At 36.5% G+C, this 24,592-nt stretch overlaps 1 protein-coding gene across 4 annotated transcripts in view; it reads right to left on the bottom strand.

Annotated features, from left to right (window-relative positions):
* The window catches only part of FOCAD (focadhesin), a 326,170-nt gene that overhangs the window by 275,062 nt on the left and 26,516 nt on the right, over window positions 1–24,592 (bottom strand). For 3 of the 4 annotated variants that reach the window (XM_067041424.1, XM_067041423.1, XM_059072505.2), the window contains exons 2-4: window positions 22,973–23,061; window positions 20,236–20,310; window positions 17,644–17,798 (exon numbers count right to left, since the gene is read on the bottom strand). In XM_067041424.1, the coding sequence (XP_066897525.1) occupies window positions 17,644–17,798; window positions 20,236–20,310; window positions 22,973–23,029 (287 nt within the window). In that variant the 5' untranslated portion in view covers window positions 23,030–23,061. Of the gene's footprint in view, window positions 1–17,643; window positions 17,799–20,235; window positions 20,311–22,972; window positions 23,062–24,214; window positions 24,316–24,592 lie in introns of those variants that run through there. The other variant, XM_059072504.2, reaches the window with a different exon arrangement.

The following is a 24,592-nucleotide window of genomic DNA, read 5'->3' on the forward strand; positions in this document are numbered from 1 at the left end:
TGTAACGTGGCTAATCCACATTGGGATGTGTTGTTGTGTAAAATACACGCTGTTTTTAAAAGACTTAGAACACAAAAAAGACTAAAATATCATGTAGTTTTTTATACTGATTACATATTGAAATAATATTTTTGAAATGGGGGGTTACATAAAATATATTACTAAAGTTAACATCAACCATTTCTTTTCACTTTTTAATACAGCTACTAGAAAATTTTGAATTATAAATGTGGCTCACAGTTGTGGCTCATAGTACAATATATTTCTATTTCACAGCACTGCTCGAGACACTCACATGGTTTGTTTCCTAAGTGGATTCTTTGGTGAGCAATAGGTTTCCTTGCAGTTGAAGCATTTCCCACAATCTATACAACAGTATGTTTTCTTTTTCACATGGATCCTCTTATGACCGTGCAGTGCAGATTCATGAATGAGTGTTTTGTGACGGATATCACATGTGTATGGTTTCTCTCCTGTGTGGATCCTCTGGTGAAGACAGAGGCCTCAACACTGCATGAAGCCTGTTCCCTAAGATTCTCTTTCCTGTGTATGTTCTCTGCTGGACGTCAAACTGAGGTTCAGCTTTTCTCATATACTCTACATTGGTATTGTGTCAATTCTACTTTGCCTTCATCAAAAATATGGCTAGTTAATTCCACTGTGACTCAATAGAAATTAAAAAGTAAATTTTTTAAAAAACTTGGAATGATGTGCAGTTGTCTTAGGAAGGTCTGATGGCATAATATCTCCTTGGGAACCAAGGTACTGTCTTATTTTCTTCCTTCGAGACTGCTCAGATCTTCTGAGAATCTTCTCTGTTGACACCCTGAGCTTCTAGAATCCCCCTCCTCTAAAGCTTAGGAAGAAGATATCTCAGCATCCAATCTTTTAGAATAAATTCCTTCATTGCAATTATTCACACCATTCAGCTAAGGATCCCAGACTTTAAGGAATGCTACCTTCCAGTTTATGCCCCAGCTCTTCACAACTCTGTACACTTTCCTTTACAGAGATCTGGAGAACCTTCAGCATGGAAACTGTAACTGCTCTATCACCCATTTATCAAGAACCTATTCCTGGTGTGAATGTCCAACCTTAGTCAAAGGGCTCAGTGCTGCTGTCTTGCTTTTTGAAAGTTAGTCTTCAGGATGACACAAAACCCTACGGCTCTGACCCAGGTCTGTGCCTAGATTTTTATACAAGACCATGAAATCTGAGGTCTGTAGCTATATTTAGTAGATAAATTCTAATTATCACTGAATCAGTGAGCAGTTCCAGATTCCAGTATCCGACTGAGATCTATCAGAGGAGTCTGCCCTGGTTTACCTTGGTGAGAGGGTCACTATGTGTTCAGAAGTCTCCTTGTCTTCTTGTCTGCAATGTTTACACAACTGGTAATCAGCTTTAAAGTCTGATTTAAGCTAAAATGACTCCATTTGTGTATGGTTGAAATGGAAATGGAAAAAGTCCAAGCCTCACCTAGTAACCTCATAAGGCCACTCTCTGGACCTAATGATTAGTTTAAAGGGTACTCATTTTAGATGATCAATTTTGACTGAATTTCTGACTGAATTTCTTCCAAGAAATATGGTTTCATTAAATAATCCTGTTTTGCATGTAAAACTATATTCATTTTCCTTATCTAATGATTTATTTGTTATATGACTAGAGTTTTACAGAAGACAGATAACAGACTTATGATTTTTAACCAATTTGGGTCACCTACCCCTTTATGAAAGCACTAGAATCCCAGAGATAAGCACATACATCCTATGTGCATTTAATTCCAGGGAGTTCCCAGAACCACTGAGGCTGGTAAATTAACTCCAGTTTTTTAACCTTTAAGTTACATCTTGTTTTATTTGTGGATCCAGACTTTACTGTGTGGATAATTGAGTCCATACTATATTTTAAGCAAGAGTGTAACATAAATAGATTATAATTTTTGAAAGATGATGGCGTTAATCAAATCATGTGTAGATCCATTCAAATAGTAACACACTGTCTTAAATTCAATTATTTTAGAATCATTTCTTAAATTATTTAAATATTTCAAGCGAGCTGAGAGGGATGGTTTCAGATTTGTATTTAAATCCCTGCTTTAATTCTAATTAGCTAGGGAATGTTGGGCAAGCCACTTAATGTCCAGAAGCCTCAACATCCTCAGCTGTACAAGAGAATCATAATAATAAGCCCACCTCTGTGTTGTGTTAAAGAATAAATAATACTATCTCAGTAAAGTACCTGGTTATTTTTTCAATAAATTGTGATAATCTAACATGGTAACTGTACCATGAAAATTATGATGCTTTTCCCTTTGTAAGGTTACGCAAACAGAAGTTTCAGAGTTCATGAATGCTAAAACCTAGAATGTTCCTAAAACTAACTACAGTTAAGTCCTAAATGCCTAAATCCTAGTATTTTCCATCTTTCTTCACAAAACCCTCTTTTTATTGTTTTCAAGCCATTGTTACTCTGCATCTGAGATCTGCTCTTACAAAATTAAAAATTTTTATATGAAATCTGTATAATTGCAGAAAGAGGTTATAAGAGTTTGAATAGTGCTAAAAATCAAAATAATAAAATAGAAGAAAACATAACATTTACAGAAGCAAAAATCAAAGAAAGGATAGAAGAAAAATTCACTAGACCGAAGTCTTCAAACTGAAAGGGCTACCAAGTGCTAGGCAAGATGACTGAAAAAATTTCTGACATTTCCCAAATCCATAGGTAAAGAGAAAATCTTATGAACTTTAAGTTATAAAATAAAATCTATAAAATAAAGAATATTAGACTGACATCATTTCTAATTTGGCATCAGAATTCTCATCTGCAACACTAAATGAAGCAATGTATATGGAATTATGAGAGAAAGGTTTATATAACTTAATAAGTCTAACCCCCCTCCAAAAAAAAGAGTAAGAATAATGTATGAAGACAAAAGAAATATTTTTCAGACATAGTACTCTGAAAAATTTTCTTCAAGAGGTTCTCCAGTTAAAAGATAATGCAGGATGACTGCACAACTTTGTAAATATACCAAAAGCCACTGAATTGCACATTTTAAAAGAATAGTTTTAATATGTGAATTATATCTCAATAAAGCTATTATTTTTTTAAGATAAAGCATAAGAAAGAACTGAAGCGGTAGAAAGATAACAAAGAACTTGTTCAGAATGAATATCAGAAGAATTTACAATCAAGTCTTTAACATTTTTCAAATGTCACTATAAAGTTTAAAGCAATTGTTAAGAGAGGTTTGGGAGGGGAAAAGTACAAAAAAGAGAGAAAAAAAAGACAATCTGTCATAAAAATTCCAGATCACTTTAGCAAAGTTAGTGGGGAGGGTTTTCAGGGGAAAGAAAACATAAAATTAAGATAAGAGATAACCTGAGATGTAATATTTATAACACATATGACAAAGGGCTAATATACATAAAACAAAAAAAAAAGCAAAAAAGTAAGGCAGATCATATGATAGAAAAATGAGCAGAGAATATAAATACGCAGATCACAGAAGAGGACGATTCATAATATCCAGTGTTAATGAGTGAATGGGGAATAAGCATTTTCAGGTTGAGCATACATTCATTCAGACTTTATGGAGGGCAATTTAGCAGTGTCCATAAAAATTTTAAATGAACAGTCTTTTTCCCATAAATTGCATTTGTAAGAACCTATCATATAGAAATACCCTTACATATGCCCCAAAGAAGATCTTACAAGGCATTTGTTATCTTAAAGAAATGGAAGAAGAAAACTACGTTTGCCGAAAGAGAAATATTTAAAATATGACACAATCATACTAATGAATAGTTTGCAGCTATTAATAAAGATGCAAACAGATCTATGAAAAGATGTCCAACACATATTAAGTGGGAAAAAAAAGCAAGTTTTAGAATATACATATGAATAAGATATCCAAGTTTCAAACACATGGAATGTATAGGCTTATAAATACTTTTTTATACATCTAGATATGGGGCTCCAATTTCACTGTAATTAGCTGGTCCCTGATTCCACATGCCTGGATCTGATTTCAGATCACCCTAGCTTTGCATATACTCCAGAGGGAACCAAGGTCAATATTTGGAGAAATCTCTGAGCCACTCTACTCTCCCTGAGCCTTTCCAGACTGTCACTTCCTAGTTTCCACCAGGGCCCAACAGGAAAGTGAATTTTTTAAAAAGAAGAAAAGAAAGAGAAAATGGTAAAAAGGAGAAATTTTACCACTTACTACTTTCACTACCTGCAAGTGCCATTGTTTGAGTTTTCAAAAATGTATGCACTACTTTTATTTTTTTATTAGTGAAAAAAAGGAGGAAAAAAGATTTATAATCTCAAGGTGAGGAAGGACCACTGATCACAAAAAGAAGATTAAACCTGATCTCCTAGATATACAGTATGAAGAGAAATTTAAGTAAATAATGAAATAACCACCGTGTCTTTTATTTAGAACCTGCCTCCAGTCACAGTTTAGCCCAGACACAAAAACATGTTAACTCGAGGAAGCTGACTGAGAACATTTTCAGGATCTGGAATTAGCCCTTAGACAAGGAGGCTGGCTGTGTTTGAGGTACACAGGTACCCAGAAAGTTATTTAACAAATAAAAGTGAAGACTTTTAATCAAGGCGGAGGAGATCTGATTAGATATTATGACTAACTTGTTCATAGTATAATATGTTCGAGGGATGTCATTACCAAAAAAAGGCATATCCAACTGTCTACTGGATAGCCCCTCTTCAGTATCTCAACTGTGCCTCAAATTCAACATGTCCAAAACCAAACTCATGTTCTTCCCACATACCTGGTCTTCTAATGTTTCCTATCTACCTGGTAGAGAAGCCAGAAATCAAGGAGTCACCTTTGATATATCCCTTTCAGTGATCCTCATATTCAATCCACCTCAAATGCTTCACTCCCTAAATATCTCACAAACCCATCTATTTCCCTTCATCTCTAGGAAGCAACTATCATCCCTCACCTGAACTACAGTAACAGCCACCTAAACTCATCTCCCTGTACCCCTCTATTTGCTTATCCAAAACCCAGCACTCTTAATGTTATGTTCACACTGCAGCCAGAGTGGTCTTTTTGAAACCACTGATACTCACCATATAAAAAGACTTCAGTAGATTTCCTCTGCACTCAGGATAAAGACCCAAATCCTGTAGATCAGCTATCATGAATGTCTGATGGCTGAATTGTCTGACCCCTACTTCTCTTCCCAGCTTCATCTCAAACCACTTTCCTCTTGCTCTTGAAATTTTTCAGGCCTTCCTAACTAATCATCTTCCTTCCCACCACAGGGACCTGGCACATGATACTTCCTGTAACTGGAAAATTCTACCCTCTCTTATTTGCCTAGAAAAGTTTTATGCATTCCTCTGTCTCATGTCAAGTGTCACTTCATCAGCGAAGCCTTCCCTGTCCTCCATGACAAGGTCAAACTCCCACATTAAAGGCACTCTCAGCACAGTGTTCTTGTTTGAATGTAGTTTAATATATAATTGTATGACTATGTCATTATGGCAATCTCTCTCTTTAAATGAAAAGCATCATGAGTGCAATGACTATGTCTGCTTTCCTCATCATGATCTCACAGCACCTAGTAGAGGTATACAGGAGATATTCAATAAGTGTTTAATAAGTAGATGGATGGATGGATGGATGGAAGACAGCTAAGGTATTGTCTTGCTTAGATACAGAGGTGACCTTTGAAGGTAATTTCTAGTTCTATAATTATGTGATTTTACACATGCACACTGAAATTTCAGTATCATATATTTATTATTATAAAGTTTGTTATTTAGTTTATTACTAAATAAGCTAATATGAATGATATTACTAGTTGTGCTTATAGTCCTCTCTGAGATTGTACATTTAGCAAATGAGGGAATTGTAAATATGGGGAAGATAAAGTTAACATAATACCCTTTACATTACATTATCAAGCAATGAAATAATCCTGTTGGGGGAAGGGAGGTAGGTGTTTTCTGTTGGGTGTTTTGTTTTTTTTTTAATACATCTTAAGCCATGTAGTAAAAACAGTAAAACCAACTTAAGGCTCCTTACAGAATAAGTAAAACAGAAGAAATATTCAGTATGGTAAAGAGAGATTTAACTACTATGTTGAAGATTGCCCACCATGCAGCTAAGTTCACCACACTACCAATTAACACCTAAGAGAATCTTATGAATATTAGATGGCTCCCGTGACTTAAGATCAGAGCAGCTGCAAGAAGACCCCTTTGGAAGATGCTATTTTTTTTTCACTCCCTTCCCTCTTAATTCATTTGTTATATATAAACATCATTAAATAGCAATAGGACTTTGAAGCTACAAAAATTTCTTTCTCTCTCTCTCTCTCTCTCTCTCTCTCTCTCTCAAGCTGCTTCTAAAACAGTGGGTCTAAAATAAACTCAAAATAGTGAAAAGATAATAAAGTCTCAAAATATGATTTTTTAAAAGAAGGAAGAAGATGGAAATACATCAATTATGTTTAAATCCATGAGCTCATTATAATTCTTTATAAAATAAAATCTAATTGTTCAATACTGAAGAAGGTGTAAAAACAAAACTGATTGTTTTGAAGTTTAGTAAATAAAGAAAAGAATCAAGTATATATCCTGCCCTTCCTATACAAACTGTACTACTGGGTAACCAAACAGATATGGGGATGGTTCTCTTTATAGCAATATTTCAAGTAATAAGTGAAGAAAAAAATTGTAGAATTAAAATGTCACTATTTTGAATCTCCTAATGAATTAATGGATCTAGCCATTAAGCATCAACTGCTAACATCATTATGTCCCTCCCCATGGAAGAACACATTGCCCCCTCTGAAGAAGTCTTCCCTCCCTGACACTCCCCCGCAACAACGACAAAAACTAAACTTAAATCTCATCAAATTTCTAGAGCAAAATTTACAGGAAATGCAGAGAAATAAGTTAAAGCACACCATGGAGAAGCAGACAGCAAAATATATACTGTGGGAGTCACTGCAAACAACTAAGTTTCTTCAATAAATTGTAAGAAAGAGAGAGGCAGACAGAGAAATATGGATATATGTGAAGGGGAGATCCTATAGGTTAAAAGAGATGTTAAAGAATTAACAACTAATTCTTATTTGGATGATTATTCAAACAAATTGTTTAAAAAATATTATTAGCAATTAGAAATCTAAATACTGACTGGACATTTAAAAACTACACACACACACAAACGCACACACATATATCCAGGTGTAATAATCACATTACTGTTATGTTTTTAAAAAGAGATATATACTTAATATCTACAGAACAAATTATACAGTGTCTGGGATTTGCTCCAAAAGAATATGGTAGAATGGAAGTGGATGAGATTATGGAAGAGCAGGACTGGCCATGAGCTAAAGGTTGTTAGGCTGAGTGATAGGAACACGAGGGTTCATAACACTATTCTACTTAGGGAGGGAGACGCAAGAGGGAAGAGATATGGGAACATATGTATATGTATAGCTGATTCACTTTGTTGTAAAGCAGAAACTAACACACCATTGTAAAACAGTTATACTCCAATACAGATGTTGAAAAAAAAAAGAAGATATACAGACATCAGATAAGCATATGAAAAGAATTTCAATGTCATATGTCATTAGGGACTTGCAAATTAAAATGACATATCATTCCACATCTATTAGAATAGCCAAAATCCAAAACACTGACAACACCCAAATGCTGGCAAGGATGTGGAGCAATAGGAACCCTCATTCATTGCTGGTGGGAATACAAAATGGTACAGGCACTTTAAAAGACAGTTTGGCAGTTTCTTACAAAATCAAGCATACTTTTACCATGCAAACTATCAACTGCTCTCCTTGATATTCACTCAAATGGGCTGAAAACTTATGTACACACAAAAATCTGCACATGAATGTTTACAGCAGCCTTATTCATAATTGCCAAAATTTGGAAGCAACCAAGATGTCCTTCAATACATAAATGGATAAATCACTGTGGTACATCCAGACAATGAAATATTATTAAGTGCTAAAAAGAAACAAACTACAAAGCCACTAAAAAACATGGAGGAACCATAAATGCATATTGCTAAGTCAAAGAAACCAGTCTCAAGAAGCTAAATACTATATAAATCCAATTATATGACATACTAGAAGAGTCAAAACTATGGAGACAGTAAAAAGACCACTGGTTGACAAGGGTTTTGTGGGAGACAGGGATAAATAGGTGGAGCACAGAAAATATTTAGGGCAGTGAAACTGTTCTGTAATGTACTATAATGGTCATCGTGATATACATGTCATCACACATTTGTCAAAACTCATAGAATGTATAGCATAAAAAGTAAACCCTAATGTTAACCATGGACTTTGATCAATAATGATGTGTGACTGATGCTCATCGATTATAATAAATGTGCCACACTGGTGCACTGGTATGGGATGTTAATGGTGGAAAAGTCTTTGCATGTGTAGAGTCTTTTGCCTATGGTAGAGAAGAGCTGTGTAGGAACTCTTTGTACTTTCTGTTCAATTTTCCTGTGAAGCTAAAAATACTCTAAAAAATAAATTCTATTAATTATTTTTAAAAAAATTATTTTTTAAATCAAAGAGTTCCTCTTTGTAACATCTATTTTTTTCCAAAATGTTCTTGGCTATTTTTTTGTATCACACTCCAAGCTAGTTTCCTTCCTTTACCTCCCTTCCCTTGGCAACCAAGGCAGTGGTTGCTGCTATCATTATTGCTGTTTGAAGAGATAATATATGCTTTCAAAAAAATATTCCAGAGGATGGTGATGATGATGATGATGATGGAAAACATGGTGGCATCTTGCCGTCACAATAAAACAATCATGTTATCTTCGACAATGACTCTCTATCCACTCAATCTCTCCTCCCTCTATCCCATCTTAATCTTTTTTTTTTTTTTTTTTGGTTGTGCGGCATGACATTAGGGATTAAACCTGTGCCGCCTGCAGTAGAAGCACAACAGATCTTAACCACTGGACCTCTAGGGAAGTGCCCACTCCTTCCTCGATCCCAGGTCAGAGTAACGCAGATCGAATATCATCACCTATACTTAAGTACAATTATGTTTCAAAGCTAGAGCTGAGCTGAGAGGCTGAGAGATACCTCTTTCCAGAGTCATGGCTTTACCCCAAGTTCAATCTTCAGTAATAATGTCCCAGTCTCCTCTCTGTTTTGAGAATTACCACTCCTGTCCATTCATATGGTTACTATAGAAAGGATCCCAGCATACAAATATTCACACAATGAAGACACAGCCTGTAGAGGGTTAAATTGTCCCACTTACCCCCAAAAAAGTACATCTAAGTCCTAATCCCTGGTTCCTGTGCATGTGACTTTATTTGGAAATAAGGTCTTTACAGATATAACTAAGGATCTTAAGATGAGATCATCCTGGGTGGGCCTTTAATCCAATGACTGGTATCCTTATCAGAGAAAGGAGAGAAGAGATTTGAAACACAGAGAAGAAGGTCATGAAAAGACAGAGGCAGAGATTGCAATTACGCAGACACAAGCCAAAGAACGTCAAGGGTTGCCAGCAGCCACCAGAAGCTAGGAAAGAGGCATGGAACTGACTCTCCCAGCCTCCAGAAGGAACCAATCCTGCTGACACCTTGGTTTTGGGCTTCTGGCCTTCAGAATTGTGGAATAATAAACTTCTGTTGCTTTAAGTTTGTAGTAATTTGTTACAGTAGCCCTAGAAAACTAATACACAGCCCCTGGCAGAACTGACTGGTCCAGGAGTAAACATTTCACACATGCTGGTCCTTGGAAATCTGTAATTGTGGCCAAGAAATTCAAACCTCAGTCTGGCTACCTCCTACGGATAAGAGATGTTAACCCAGGAGCAAGTGGTGCCCCGTAGACTAGGAAGCAGAGAAGTCAGTTTGCAGCAAGAGTGAAGAGACACACAGCCTGTATCCAATTTGTTTCTGAGGCCCAGGTACATCCCTGTTCTTAAGTCCTGTGGGACACCCCTTTGGCAAAAAAATTAAAATCACCCTTTTATGCTCAAACGAGTTCAAGTGGGTTGCTATAACTCGTAGCCCACAGAGTCCTGTCACACTCAAGAACCTTCTGCCAAAAGTCCTTTAGTAAAGATTGGCTGCAACAAGTCCTTCCTTGGGTAGCTGCCAAAACAAGCTGAACTGACTCAAGAGCCCTCTAAGAGGGAGCAAAGGAAACTTCAGGCCTGAGCTACAAGCGCAGTGACAAGAAACAGTGTAAAAAAAAAAGGTGGGAATGTAAATTGATACAGCCACTATGGAGAACAGTATGAAGGTTCCTTAAAACACTAAAAATAGAGCTACCATATGATCCTGAAATCCCACTCCTGGGCATTTATCTGGAGAAAAACTTAATTCAAAAAGACACATGCACACCAATGTTCATATCAGCACTATTTACAATAGCCAAGACATGGAAGCAACATAAGTGTCCATCGACAGATGAATGGATAATGAAGATGTCATACATATATACAATGGAATATTACTCAGCCATTAAAAAAGAATGAAATAATGCCACTTGCAGCAACGTGGATGGACCTGGAGATTATCATACTAAGTGAAGTAATCCAGACAGAGAAAGACAAATATCATATGACATTGCTTATATGTGGAATCTAAATAAAAGATACAAATGAACTTATTTACAAAACAGAAATTGACTCACAGACATAGAAAACAAACTTATGGTTACCAAAGGAGGGGGGAGGGATAAATGAGGAGTTTGGGATTAACACATACACACTACTATATATATAAAACAGCTAACCCATAAGGACCTACTGTATAACACAGGGAACTATACTCAATATTTTGTAATAACCTATAATGGAAGAGAATATTAAAAAATAATATATATATATAACTAAATCACTTTGCTGTACACCTGAAACTAACACAACATTGTAAATCAACTGTATTTCAATAAAAATTTTTTTTTAAATGGAAGCTCAATTTTCACTGACATAAGAACCAAACCCAGATCTCATCATAAGAAGGAGTATGGGTCAATAATGATGTTGAATATTCCAGAGATAAAGAAAAGAAAAAAATTTTTGATCAAGCTGTACAAACTATACTAAAACCACCCAGAAAAAATGCTCTTCACCAGGTAAATACAGCACAATTACTACTGTGCATATGAATACCATATCTCAGGTTTCCTTTGGGGTTTATTTGATTACAGCATTAAATACTGCTCATGTATGCTCGGTCTCCTTTTGAAAAGATTACAATTAATGCTTGGTTCTTTAGTTTTGAAATATTCTAAATATGAGATGCAAGGAAGTACCCATACTAATTTTTTGACCAGGGATGAGAATAACAAAAGTTTGCATTGAAGAGAATTATACAAACATCCCAAAAGAGGACATCCTGGGTATCATGGGAGCAAATGTTGCAAATGTAGCCAAGTCTCTTTTTAACTAGAAAGGGTAAGTGGTCAGTTTTAAGTACAGTAAGTCACCAGCAAATAAGAGAATGTTAAACACTAGATTAATGATCAAGTCATTTCCTAAATTTATAATAAAATTATATGAGAAAAGAGAGATGGAGCCAGCAAGAAAGGGAGGAAATAAAAAAACAGTTCTGTGGAACCCATGGTTGACCCATAAATGACAAAAAATAATGTTTCTTTCAAAAAAATCTAAGAGATATAATGCTATTGAGTTTTTGCTTGGGAAAGTTCTAAGTACCAGAAAACAGACTGATTTCTTCTGAAGCACTTTTCCATTATAAAAGTAACATGTATTTCAGTAGTCACTTTTCTTAAAACACCTAAAAACACCTTAGCATAAATACATGACTCTTACAATGGAATATTTTGTGACAAACAAAGCCTTCAACCAGATCAGTTAACTTAAAAAGAAATAGGGCAGAATGTCCTAGATGAGAAAAAGTGGCTAGAATTACTTTTCTGGTTATGAGCTACAAGTTGAGAGCGATTCTGTAATTTTAGAGAAAGAAAAAGGATTCAAAAAAAAGGAAAAGAGAACATCTGAAAACAAGCTAAAAGGCTTACAGAATACTTAAGACAAGATGAGGAAACAGACATGGTCCAAGAATTCTGTCATTGTCAGATAAGAGTTAAAATGAGCAATGATACCAACGTAGATATAAACCCTGAAACTATCTCAAATTCATGAAAAATTATCTGATTCCCTGGCTGCAAATGAAAGCATACTAACTAAGACTGTCTTCCTCAAACCTTGGGGAAACCTCATAAAGGCATCCTTTGGTTCTTCTTCTCCTGCCAAATAAAATAAAGAGAAAGAAGCTAAATAGTACAGAAAAGCTTCAATAATACAAGGTATGAATACAGCGTCTCCTTGGTTGCTAACCGTATCCTACATGATAACAAAAATATTAAGTGTTCCAAGGAACAGGGTCATCCACAAAAGAAAAAACCCTGAGAGATAAGAATTTTCCCATGAAATTACCCTAAATCTTAACTGCAAATAATTCTCAAAGTCAGTTTTAATCTAATTGGACCCTCATCAATCCATGATCAAAGACTCACTGGATCCAGCAGCTTTAGCCAGGACCCATTATGGGCATTTATTAATATACTATTTGAGATTTATTAAAAAGTAGCCATTAGGAATCTCAGAAAATAGACTTTAATCTCTCACACCTTAATACATTTTATTTTTCCCCCAAATACATAAATTGCTGGTGTCTTCCCTATTTGAATGCACAAAAGGAACACAAATGAAGCGCTAGTATCTAGAGCATAACCGTCCTACCAAACACATTTTTTGAAAGAAGGGGTGGCGGGTCGGGGAAGCAGCTGAACTGAAATTACAGGCTGTCATGACATCTCAGTATCGAAAACTAAATACCTGGTTCCACAGGAGAGTCGTGTTTTTATTCACAATCCCGTTACTAAGCAACTATAACAATGGTTGCATGAGCTTTCTAGAAGCTAGTGCAGTTAAGGGAGGGGGCGGGGATCTAAGGAAAGAAAAATGAGGAAACTCCTTGCTTTGGGAATCTTTATCATAAGATAAACTCAATGTAAAAACAAAACCAAAAACAATCTAAACTTAAAACAAACAGTTCCTTAAAGGATAAGAAAAGGACATGCTACTATGTATATCATTCACCCTAATTTTATGTAATTTCAAAATTTATATTTAACTGGTGATAATAATTTCCTTACTGTGTTTTCTCTGTAGCCCCCTTCTTTCCTTCACCTTCCCTAGGGAATAATTTTTTTTTCAAATTTCCTTACTGATTAAAAGAACATTTTCAACCTCTTAAATCCACTTCTTTGTTTACAGAAGCTATAAAAACTAGTTTACAATTGTTTCATGTTGCCTCAGTTTTGAACTGAGAACACTCTGGACATCAAACTATTCCTTTGAAGGGAACAATCTCTCAAACAGAGCCAGACACTTTCCCAGACACTCCCTGAAGTTTAGACAACCAGAGCTTTACCAATGTCAAGTCTTATTCAAAGTTAGACTATACAACGTAGCAGGCTCTAGACCAATGTTTCTCAAATTGTGGGTTGGATTTGAGGGCGGTGGGGGGGGTGGTTTAAGAGGAAGCAGCTTTTCATACATGTTCCAAGGGAATTTACATACTAGACCTGCAAAGAGCCAAGGAGCAGGTTATAAGGCTAGGAGAGAGAACCTCACTGACTTTTCCTCCATCTTTCATTGCAGCTTTCAACATTTACTGCAATGCTGAGAAAGCTCTGGAAGCTACATCTTCTAAATATCTATTCCACAGAAGGATTCTGCTTCTCTCTCCTCTTTCCCTCTTTCTCTCTTCCTCTCTCCCTCCCTCTCTCTCCATCTCCCTCTCTCCCTCCCTTCCTCTCCCTCTCCCTTTTTCTCTCTCCCTCTGAAGAATGTTAGGATACTAGGTAGGCAAAATGAAAAAATACAGTTTTAGACTCATTCTTCTGCATCAAAGCTGAGCAATCGTTGTGTGGCTCTGTTCCCAAGGTGCCTCTAGACTGCCATAAATCTCTATTTTAAGAAGAGAAAGCCACAGACAAGGAGAAATTTAAACACTGGAAACTGAAGATCCAAAATGTCTCAGCCAAGAACCACAGGGAAATGACAAAGTCATTTTTGTTTTTAGATCCCAAAGATAAAGATGGTTTTCTGTCTCAGAAGATTCCCTGAGGAGCATTTGGAAGAGCAGGCTGTTTAGGTCCCTGTTTTTAATTAAATTTAATTTCGTAAATTTGATTCTCATTTTGCTTTTGTTAAGGCATAAACAATGCAAAGTATAGTCTTTGTAATCACTACAAACCACAAAGCTCTACTACTTGAAATAGAACAAAGGAAATTCTTCAGAAATAATCCTTACCTCTTCTGACAACAATAAAGAAAAGCTAGCACTTATATAACACATTTCACGATCAAATTGATGCAAAAGTTAAATTGGTTAGCTTCAGAATCTACTCTGTCTACATCTCCTGTGGCTAACAATTTAGACAACATGAACACTCTAAGAAACTTTAAAAAAAGTTTTTTCAGGATCCTTCAATTGTTAAGATTCCTATATTTGCTTACCATAAAATTCAAGGCTTTCTTCTATATCTTGGACATATTTCCAAAGACCTTTGAAAATGAATGGTAACCTATATGTGTAAGATTACTCATTGAAGCACTGCCTATAATTGCAAATAATTGAAAACAATAGGGAATTGGTAAATTATGGCACATTCATACAATGGAATATTATACAGCCAGAAAAAATAGAAAGCACTTTATGTATGGTAAGGAATGATGTCCAAGATATATTTTTTTCATTGAAAAATGCAAAATAAGGAATACTATGTATAGTAGGCTAGTAATTTTTTAAAGAAAAAACATGTACATATAAATTTTCAGTTACATGTACATACAGCATCTTTAGAAGGATAATAAGACCTGTTAAGAGTTTTACCTGAGGAGAAAAACTGAGATACAGAGGAAAGACGGAGAATTTGCCTCCTATGCCCTTTTGAATTTTTTACCATGTGAACATGCTGCTAATACAAAAAATGTATTTTTTAATTTTAAAATATCTAATATTACTGACAAATTTTCACATATACAGATGACATGCTGATCCACTATCAGCAAAGCTTATGCTTTTCAGTTTACAATAGTGATGACGGACTTATACTGATGTGTGAAGCATATCCCACACCAGCATAATTTTCTAATAGGACATTCTGGAATTAAAGGTATAACCTACCTTGCTCTAATTATCCCTTAGTCAGAGACATTAGCTGGCCCCTGGCCCCTTTAGCTGCTGATACTCTTACTTTTGGATATAAACAGTACAACTAGACAATGCAAGGAGGTTCTATGTTTGTGAATTTTAAGGCATTTGAAAATATTTAGGGAGGAACTAATACTACTACCTGCATTTAAAAAAAAAGGGTGAGGCAAAATCTTGGTGGCTTGTTTAAGGGCAACCAATAAGTTACAAAAAGAGAGACACATTAAAACTTAACCTTTTAGGACTTCCCTGGTGGTGCAGTGGTTAAGAATCCACCTGCCAATGCAGGGGACACGGGTTTGAGCCCTGGTCTGGGAAGATCCCACATGCCATGGAACAAGTAAGCCCATGCGTCACAACTACTAAGCCTGCGCTCTACAGCCTGCGAGCCACAGCTATTGAGCCCACATGCCACAACTACTGAAGCCCACACGCCTAGAGCCTATGCTCTGCAACAAAAGAAGCCACCGCAATGAGAAGTCCGCACAGTGCAATGAGAAGCCTGCACAGTTCAACGAAGACCCAACGCAGCCAATAAATAAATAAATACATTTTTTAAAAAACAAAAAACAAGGGCTTCCCTGGTGGCGCAGTGGTTGAGAATCCGCCTGCCGATGCAGGAGACACGGGTTTGTGCCCTGGTCCGGGAAGATCCCACATGCCGCGGAGCAACTAAGCCCGTGAGCCATGGCCGCTGAGCCTGTGCGTCCGGAGCCTGTGCTCCGCAACGGGAGAGGCCACAACAGTGAGAGGCCCGCATACCGCAAAAAAAAAAAAAAAAAAAAAAAAAAAAAAAAAAAAAAAAAAAAAAAAAAAACTTAACCTTTTAAAAGCTGCCTCAAAACTAATTTTTTAATGGATATACAATAGGATCTTTCTAAAAACATTTGTTTAAGTGTGTGCACGTGCGTGCATGTGCACGTGGGCCTGCACACAAAGAAAAAGACAGAAAATGAGTTAAGTTTTTAGCCATGATCAAACCTGACTTATTTAGAAAGATTTGGTCATCTACTAACTGCTAAAGAGTGTGCTAGAGACAAAAATACAGGTTAAAAATAGAAATATATTGTGAAAGAGCAAGTAGCCCAGCTGAGAAGAGGGAAGTGTCTAGGCAGGAAAGGTGACATCTGAGAGCTCAGCCTTGAAGGATGAAGAAGATGATATCAGAAAGAGAGGGGAAGGAACATTCCATGCAGAGGTACAGCATGCACAGGCTTGGGAACAGGGAACAGTTATGTATGGTTTAGAGGAGGGTTCATGGCAGAAAACGCAGGTTGCACAGAAGGTGGGAACTAGTTTGGGAAGGGCACGTATACCACGCTAAAGGGCTTGGACTTATAAATGTAGATAGCAGAATATAAAGAAAAAAAATCAAGGCTCCAAAAAGATTCAAAGAGATGTTGTAAGGGAACAAAATAAGATTTGTGGAGAAAGGTTAAAAGGCCAGAGGTTACTTAACTTAATAGACCTCAAGCCTAGGAAGGCACTGTCCACACATTGATGGTTACAGCTGTACTCCGTCTCCACAGAAGGCAGAAAAAAAGATTAAGTATTCAGCTCTGATGATACTACAGTAAAGGTGAGTAAGAAACATCAGGAGAACAAGGAACCCCACTGAGAAGGAGGCGGGGGGGCTGGGTAAGAGTTGGGAGAAGGGGACAGAAGCTCAAATGATTTAAAGCAGGCAAAACTGAGGGCATATAGATCAAGACCATTTCTTGAAGCAAAGAGTGGCACCTCCTTCTCAGGCAATAGTTTACAAGAGATGCTCACTTCCATGGGATGGTTCAAATACAGTCTTGTTTGACCACCTCAGAATGCCCATTTTATCCCCTGGGATTCCATTAACCTCAGTCTGTGAATGGAATAAATATGGTCATTCCAAACAAATTCAAAGAACATTATTTACTTGGAATAATCAGGGGAAGACATGTCTAAACCACAAAATGGTTTTAAAGAAATTAGTGCTGTTATTTTCTAATGCATGCACTGATGCTAAAGGCTGACCAAGTATTGCCAATAGTGTATCAACTTTACCACTGTGGAATGATGCTTATGGGCAACCTTCTTTCTTAAAATAAGTCAGGAATTTGTACTGCAAACTGTGAGTTATAAACTACTTAGCTATTCCTTAAAAAGAGCAATGACAAAATAAGCAGAACCCCAAAACTTAAGTACAGCAAATGACCACAAATCCCCAAACTTTTAGAGCTTAAATTAGCATGTTCTCACCACATATGAAATTTCAACTGCATGACATTTTTAGGGAAAGAAAAACAACTGGCAAGTAGGATGAATGGTGACCCTTAATGGCAAATGAATGAATTTTTGTCTAAAAATTTAAATCATGAACAGATCAAACATGAAAGAGAGAGCACCTGGTCGATGGAATCAGGTTGAGAATCCCATTGAGAACATAGCTGAACTCCGCAAGATCCTGAGCGACAAGGGCTACCAGACCCTCACAGCAGGCTGTTCGAACCACGACATTATCACTGCAACACTTCTCCCACAGCAAGTTCAAAGCAGGAGTCTGAAATCAAACCAGTGATTAAAACACATGTCTGATGAGCAGCAAAAGCATATACACCCCCAGCCATTCATAAAAGTGTAATTCGTTCACAGTAGGCTAACTTTCCTCTACAAAACCCATGTCACACCATTTGTAGAATACACTGAAGTCGGTTTTCCAAGAGAGGTAATGGATATGTTCTGATATAGCAACTCTCTCTCATCTGGTGTCTTTGCTGAAAAATGAGGCTGGCTGCTGAAGTATGACCTGAGTCCGAGCAACACAATTACTAGACGATCAAAACTATGACTTGGGGCTTCCCTGGTGGCGCAGTGGTTGACAGTCCGCCTGCCGATGCAGCGGATATGGGTTCGTCCCCCGGTCCGGGAGGATCCCACATACTGCAGAACTGCTGGGCCCGTGAGCCGTGGCCGCTGAGCCTGCGTGTCCGGAGCCTGTGCTCCACAACGGGAGAGGCCACAGCGGTGAGAGGCCCACGTACCGCAACAACAACAAAAAACAACTCTGACTTGGCTCCAGCACTGTGCTCTAGCTAAGCCATTTAACCAGACATGAACAATACCAGCATACCAGTTAGTCTAAGTTGGACTCCAAATCATACCTATGCTTCAAGCCCTAAATGGCAGTAATATTTTCAGAAAATGTTCCTGCTCTCCTCCCACCAACCTCTATCACCCACATGCCACCCCACTGTCCCCCACAATGTCCCTGCCCCAAGTGACTGAAGCTGAATGTGGACCCAGAGGGAGGAGACAGAAGTAGGACAGGCTATGAGCAAGCTGCTGGTTCCATGACTACAAACAAAAGCCTAGAAAAAGTGTTTTGCCCAAGGAAGACTGTGACTTCTCCCCCTCACACTGTGAACCTGTCACCTGTGACAGGAAAGCACCGGAAGGACACAGAGATACATATAAGTTCTTTATTTTGAAAAAACCTATAAAAACAGAGGTTCTAGCTTTCAATAACTTTCTCAGGAACTCATGATCCTACCCTAAAAAAAAAAAAAGGTTCACTACTAATGATAAACCTCTATTTGAATGTATTGTGGGTTAAGTCCATTTAGATTTTACATGTTGTTTTGGGGATTTTTTTTTTTTTTTTGCTTTTTTTTTTTTAAATAAAGAACACACAATGAAGCTATTTTTCCTTCCTCCTGACATAATTTATTAGGAAAACATACAATCTGGAGAAAAAAAAAATTAAGATTCACCAGCTCCCATAGAATAACTAAAAGAATGAAAATCAACATTACATTGTGCCAACTTTCCCACAGTAGCTGGCTCTGAGAGCCTCTTCAGTCTTAGAATCCCACTAACATAACAATACAATTAACAGTCACTGACGGGAAGAAATATTTATATTCCATTTCTTTTATTCAGAAGGAAATTTTATTCACCTGTATGGACAATACCAAAGCGTTCTAAGTGTCATCACTCACACTACTAAGCCAGAATAACAAAATAAATGAATAAAAAAACTGTTGCCTCAGGTAATACTGTGCCCTCATGGAAGTAAGCATTCATTTATTAGAAGAGGAAACATTTAGTTACAGGGATTTGACATTCAGTAAATCCTGGCAGTTTAAGTAAAACCACTAGATCTTCTCAGAGTACATAATGTGATTACCGGCAGGATTAAGATCAGAATCCTCAGAAAACCTAATTTATATGACTATATACAAACACCAGATAAATGCCAATTAGTGAAGTATGCCCCTACATTGACTTCAACATGTCAGCAGAAGTTGTAAAGAGATGTAACTTGGAGCAGCTAATAAAAAGGAATGTGAGAGAAAGGAAATCAATTTATTTCTGTTATGAAAAAGAAAATCTTATTTCCATCACCTATATTCTCCATAGAGTGTACCTTAGAGGACCTACTTAAGCAGAGCTTCCAGTCAGCATGTCAAAATACACAACACTGGCCAACCAAAACCCAAGTGGTAAATATGTCAGTAAGCTGTTATTGCTTCAACTCTTAGCATTCAACTGCTCTACGAATGGCACAGAATTTTTCCTCCAGCTCTTCCTGTCAGGGGATGACCTTTCCAACTTAGAACGCATATTTGGAGCAATACCTAAAGCATGAGAAATCTCCTACACCCAAACAGAGCCACTATGTTCACTTTCTCCATTAAACAAAGAGATTCCCTCAGCAGTAACCCTATCAGCCTTCTCTAAAGCATGGCTACCCTCCTTCCACCCATATTATTTTTCATTAATAGTCATAAGAATACTCCCCTTCACCCCTTCCATATCTCATTCCTGGAGTGTTGTTACAAATTTTAAAGTTTAAAAGAATATCATGGTAAACAAACAAAAAAAGTCAAAATCATTTCTATAGTGACCTGAACTGTGAGGAAGACAAAAGAAGTGCTTATGCAGTCCAGCTAGCAGCAATATCTGAATAGAACTAAAGCACAAAGTTAAAGACAGACCTGATTTGTGGACTGGTGGATCTTTTCTGAAAAACCATTTTCCTTTAGAACTGCAGCAATAAGATGACCTGCAGCCTAAACAAACAAACAAAATTAATGAATACATTCCCTTGAAAGTTCTTGCTCAATAGTGAATTTGAAGGTAACTAATAGCAGTACTAGTCAATATGGTATGCCAGTCACTCCCATTCATAGAGTGTGTGCTTTGTAGAAGGCACTGTATTGGCATTCCACATACATAATCTCTTATCTTCATAACAACCCTCAAGTAAGCATTTTATCCTACATTTTATCCCAATAAGCAAACTATTGTTCATAGATGTTGAGAAAATTGCTGGAATTTCAGTTTAAATTGCTGTCACTTAGTATTAGAAAATAATTTGAGATTGCTTAATCCATTAAACCATGAGAAACTCCACAATTTTAAAAATCACCTTTGCAACTAAATGAAACACATCATTCTTCATCACGCCCATCTTCATGATTAGGGCCCACACAGATTTGAACCAACAGGTCCTCCCCTCACCACGACCATTCTCCTTCCTCTATGCTCTATGATTTAATTTTTTTTGTTGGTTTCTCATAGGTTTCAGCCCCTTAATAAGCTTTCAGCCTCATAAATCTCTAAAATTTTCCCATATCTTCTTTGGTCAAAAAGCCAGTAATTAAAACTAAGATTCTTATATGAGGGTTGATTCCATAAATACGTAAATGTCATTATTTCCCATAAACTCAACTCCACTCTTTTAGTTTTTCAGCACCACACAGCACTGCTGTCTTAGAGCCACAGGCTAGCAACAATGACAGCCATGCTATGTATGGGTTGGGAGAAACTTTGCTACGACACCAACTGTTCAGCCTGCCCTTGAGACCAATGTCTGAAAAGACTATGAATACCTGTCAGTGTTGCAAAGTCTCCCGAAAAGCTCAAATAAAAACAAAGCACCTACTCCTTCATTTCTTTTTGTATTTCACACATTGGAATTGAATTCAGACCTCAATGCTTGACGGTCTAAGTTTTACAATACAAGTCACACATTTACATGAATTTTAAGTTTAGATCAATGAACTGTCTCTTACCTCCTTGTTAAAGGGATAGTAACAAGAACTGAGAACCAGTGAATAGTTTCAGTTCCTGTTTACAAAATATACCATATTTCATTGAATGAAACTGGCCATCAACTGCAAGATGCACCATTATCTTATGTACCACCAAGAAAGAAAAAAAGTCTGCCAACTAATCTGTGTTATACAATGCTTCTTATAATTTAAATTTTTGATTTTATATTAATGAAAGAGCTCTTTCAGACTCTTTTAGAAAATCATGGCCAACTTCATAAATATGCAGGCAATACCAACTGTATAATGACCGCTGCCATCAATTACTAGGTACAACCCTATTTCACAGATGTTAAAATGTGAAAAAATGTGTGTGAATCAATGAAATATGGTGCTAACACTGAGCAGTGGTTACAAAAGAACAATAAGAAGTATTCAGAGGACAGGGCACAATTAACAGAACCTAATAAAACCAATATGAAACACAACAAGGACAAAAAAAAGCTACTGTTCATATTTAGAAAAAGGACTAAAAGAAAAAAGCTTAATGATAAACATCCCCCCACTGCCCACCAAATTCAATTTCTCTAATTTACCTTCCAATTTATCTAACAAATCAGAGAATATAGCCTAAATTGATTTTAAAATACAAAATCCAAGTATAAATCAGCCTATACTGCTACTTAAGTTCTCTGTAACAGAATAGTTTAAATAGATATCGTACACTAGACAATACACTTTTCACTTAATTGTAATAGCAACACAAATAGGCATTTCTTGATTTATCTATGCTAATAAAGGGACTCCAGGTACAGAAAAATAAAAACTGTGGACAGCATCCTCCAAGCATTCATCTTCTTCTTCATGGTAAGCACCTGTGCTGCACAGGATATGACTCCAACCCAGTCAGGTAGAAGGGAATCTTGCATAAGGAGTGTTCTACTCCTCATGGAAGGGTTCCCCACTACCCAGCTAAGTCAATTCCCACAGCAGGCATCTCCGAAGGTAACTGTTGAAAGTATCCAAGACGCTGTACGTTGGTAAGTCTTCAGGCAGGCTTCTGCTGGCCCCTTAGCTTTACTCTCACAAGAAAAGACAGTAACTATTATGGTACCTTGATTAACAGGGATGCTTCTAGTTAGCTGAAGGCTAACCAGAAAATCAGTTCTGTTTTAACCCTAATAACTGAAAAGCTCTTCTAAAATAAATTATCACAATCTTCTACCTGAGTTAGCATGTAGATCCAATTTTTTAATCCAGGATATTTTACCTATTGAATGTCATTATTATAAAAATCTTTATTCTTAATGTTGTACTGCAGTAGAATATACCTTTTTCAATATTAATCTCTCAGACTCTGTAGATGTATAACCATTTAATTCTGTTCCCAATAATTAATTATAGACCAAAAAATATATATTCAAGGGTTAATCAAGGTTATTATCTCTAAGAAGAAAAATATGACATAAATGAAAGCAGAGATTGGTCAATTTCAATATTTACTTTCCTATGTCATACATAAATTTTCAAATTAACTGATATAAAAGTTGTTTATTAATATATATTTCATTACATAGAAGAATAAAAATACTTAATGTTAAAAATATAAAATTCAATTAATAATCCACCAAAAATGTTTGTTTGTTACCATGAAGCATAAACAAACAGATAAAATTACCTGTGATTGGATAAGAGAATTTGGAAATTCAAACCTTTTCCTGATATCATCTGACATTTTTACTTCTCTCACATGTACATAAGCAGATTCTGTAACCAAAACAAAAGAATATTTGTTAGTCCGGAAATGGAGTTCAAACCAACTATCTGTCAAATAACATGAAAGTAATTCATTCCAAAGACAACAATGGACATAAAGCACAGGGCTCTGCAGAACAATCCCTTGGCAAACCCTTCCCTGTTAACCACTTCAGCCCTCAAATGCCATGACTGATAAATAAACTAAAAATGCCCAACTGCTCTTAGTTTTTCCCATTAGAACAAATCCTGAAACAGATGAATTCACTCCACAGAAACAAACAAAAAAATCCAAAAGTTCAAGCCTAAATAACAGGATTTTAAAAGTTCAACCACACGTTTGAAATAGAAATTAATTCTTCTGTGGATCAAAACTTCTGACGGAGAAAGAATCAAACTTTCACAAAATTGTTTAAATTATGCCTCACTCTGGCACAAGCTTCCGTTTAATCATGAATCCAACTGTTAGTGACAAGTGTGAAGCATTGGTGAGCTTTTTCAGGAGGTATAGAAATGACCTAGAAACTCACACATCAAAACAGATCCCGTCTTCTAAAAGAGGAACAAGCTAGCAATTAGCACCAACTTTTAATATTTACATCACACCTCTCTGACTCCTACTGGGCTCTCAAATACAACAACAACAACAACAAAATCATGGAGAAGGGCAGGTGGCAAAGTGGAGGCACAGAACTAATAAGAAGATTTTTCAAGGATCCCAATTTATCCAATTCCCATGCAGCACTGAACCCAGCAAATTACACCACTCTAAAAAACAGGATGCTTTAGGCCACCTATTTATTACAGTATAACTTTAAAAAAAAAAAGTTTGTCAGTACTGTTCTCTAAGTCACCTTATAAAAATAACAGGCAACAAAACCAAGTTTTCCTGATATCAAAAATGGAAGCTTCTTCTGTTGAACCTGCAGCTCTTTCTCACTATTCTCCTCCCTTTCTTCCAAAGCCAAACTCCCTGAATAAATAATTTATACTACCTTTCTTCCTCAACATCTAAACTTTGCTACGGCAAAGTCCCTTGAATTGGACATTTCACAGCACTGAAACAACATGTTCTAAGACTGCCAACCATGTCCCCTGTCTAATTTACTCATTAGCTTTTAAGCAGGTCAAAATTTCTTCAACTTCCCCTTTGTATTAATCTCACCTTTCTTGAAATGTTCTTCTCTTTTGTTCCATAAGACATCACAACAGGATTTCCCAAAGTGTGTGCCTGGGAAACCCAAGATAGAGATCTCCTCGAGAGGAAAAAAGAATTTTGTAGGGACATATATTGCCATCTTGAAGATTCAAAGAGTAAACAAAGAACCAAATAATACATGAAATATGTTAGAAGGTGATACAACGGAAAAAAATAAATCTGATCTCTTTTTCTATGAGTTTGTTTTTGAAGTACAATTGACCTACAATGCTATGTTAGTTCCTGTTATACAACATAATGATTTGATATTTCTAAACATTTCAAAATGATCATCACGATAAGTCTAGTTACCATCACCAAATTTATTACATAATTATTGACATA

Source organism: Kogia breviceps, chromosome 8 (assembly GCF_026419965.1).
Source record: "Kogia breviceps isolate mKogBre1 chromosome 8, mKogBre1 haplotype 1, whole genome shotgun sequence".
NCBI classification, from domain to species: domain Eukaryota; kingdom Metazoa; phylum Chordata; class Mammalia; order Artiodactyla; family Physeteridae; genus Kogia; species Kogia breviceps.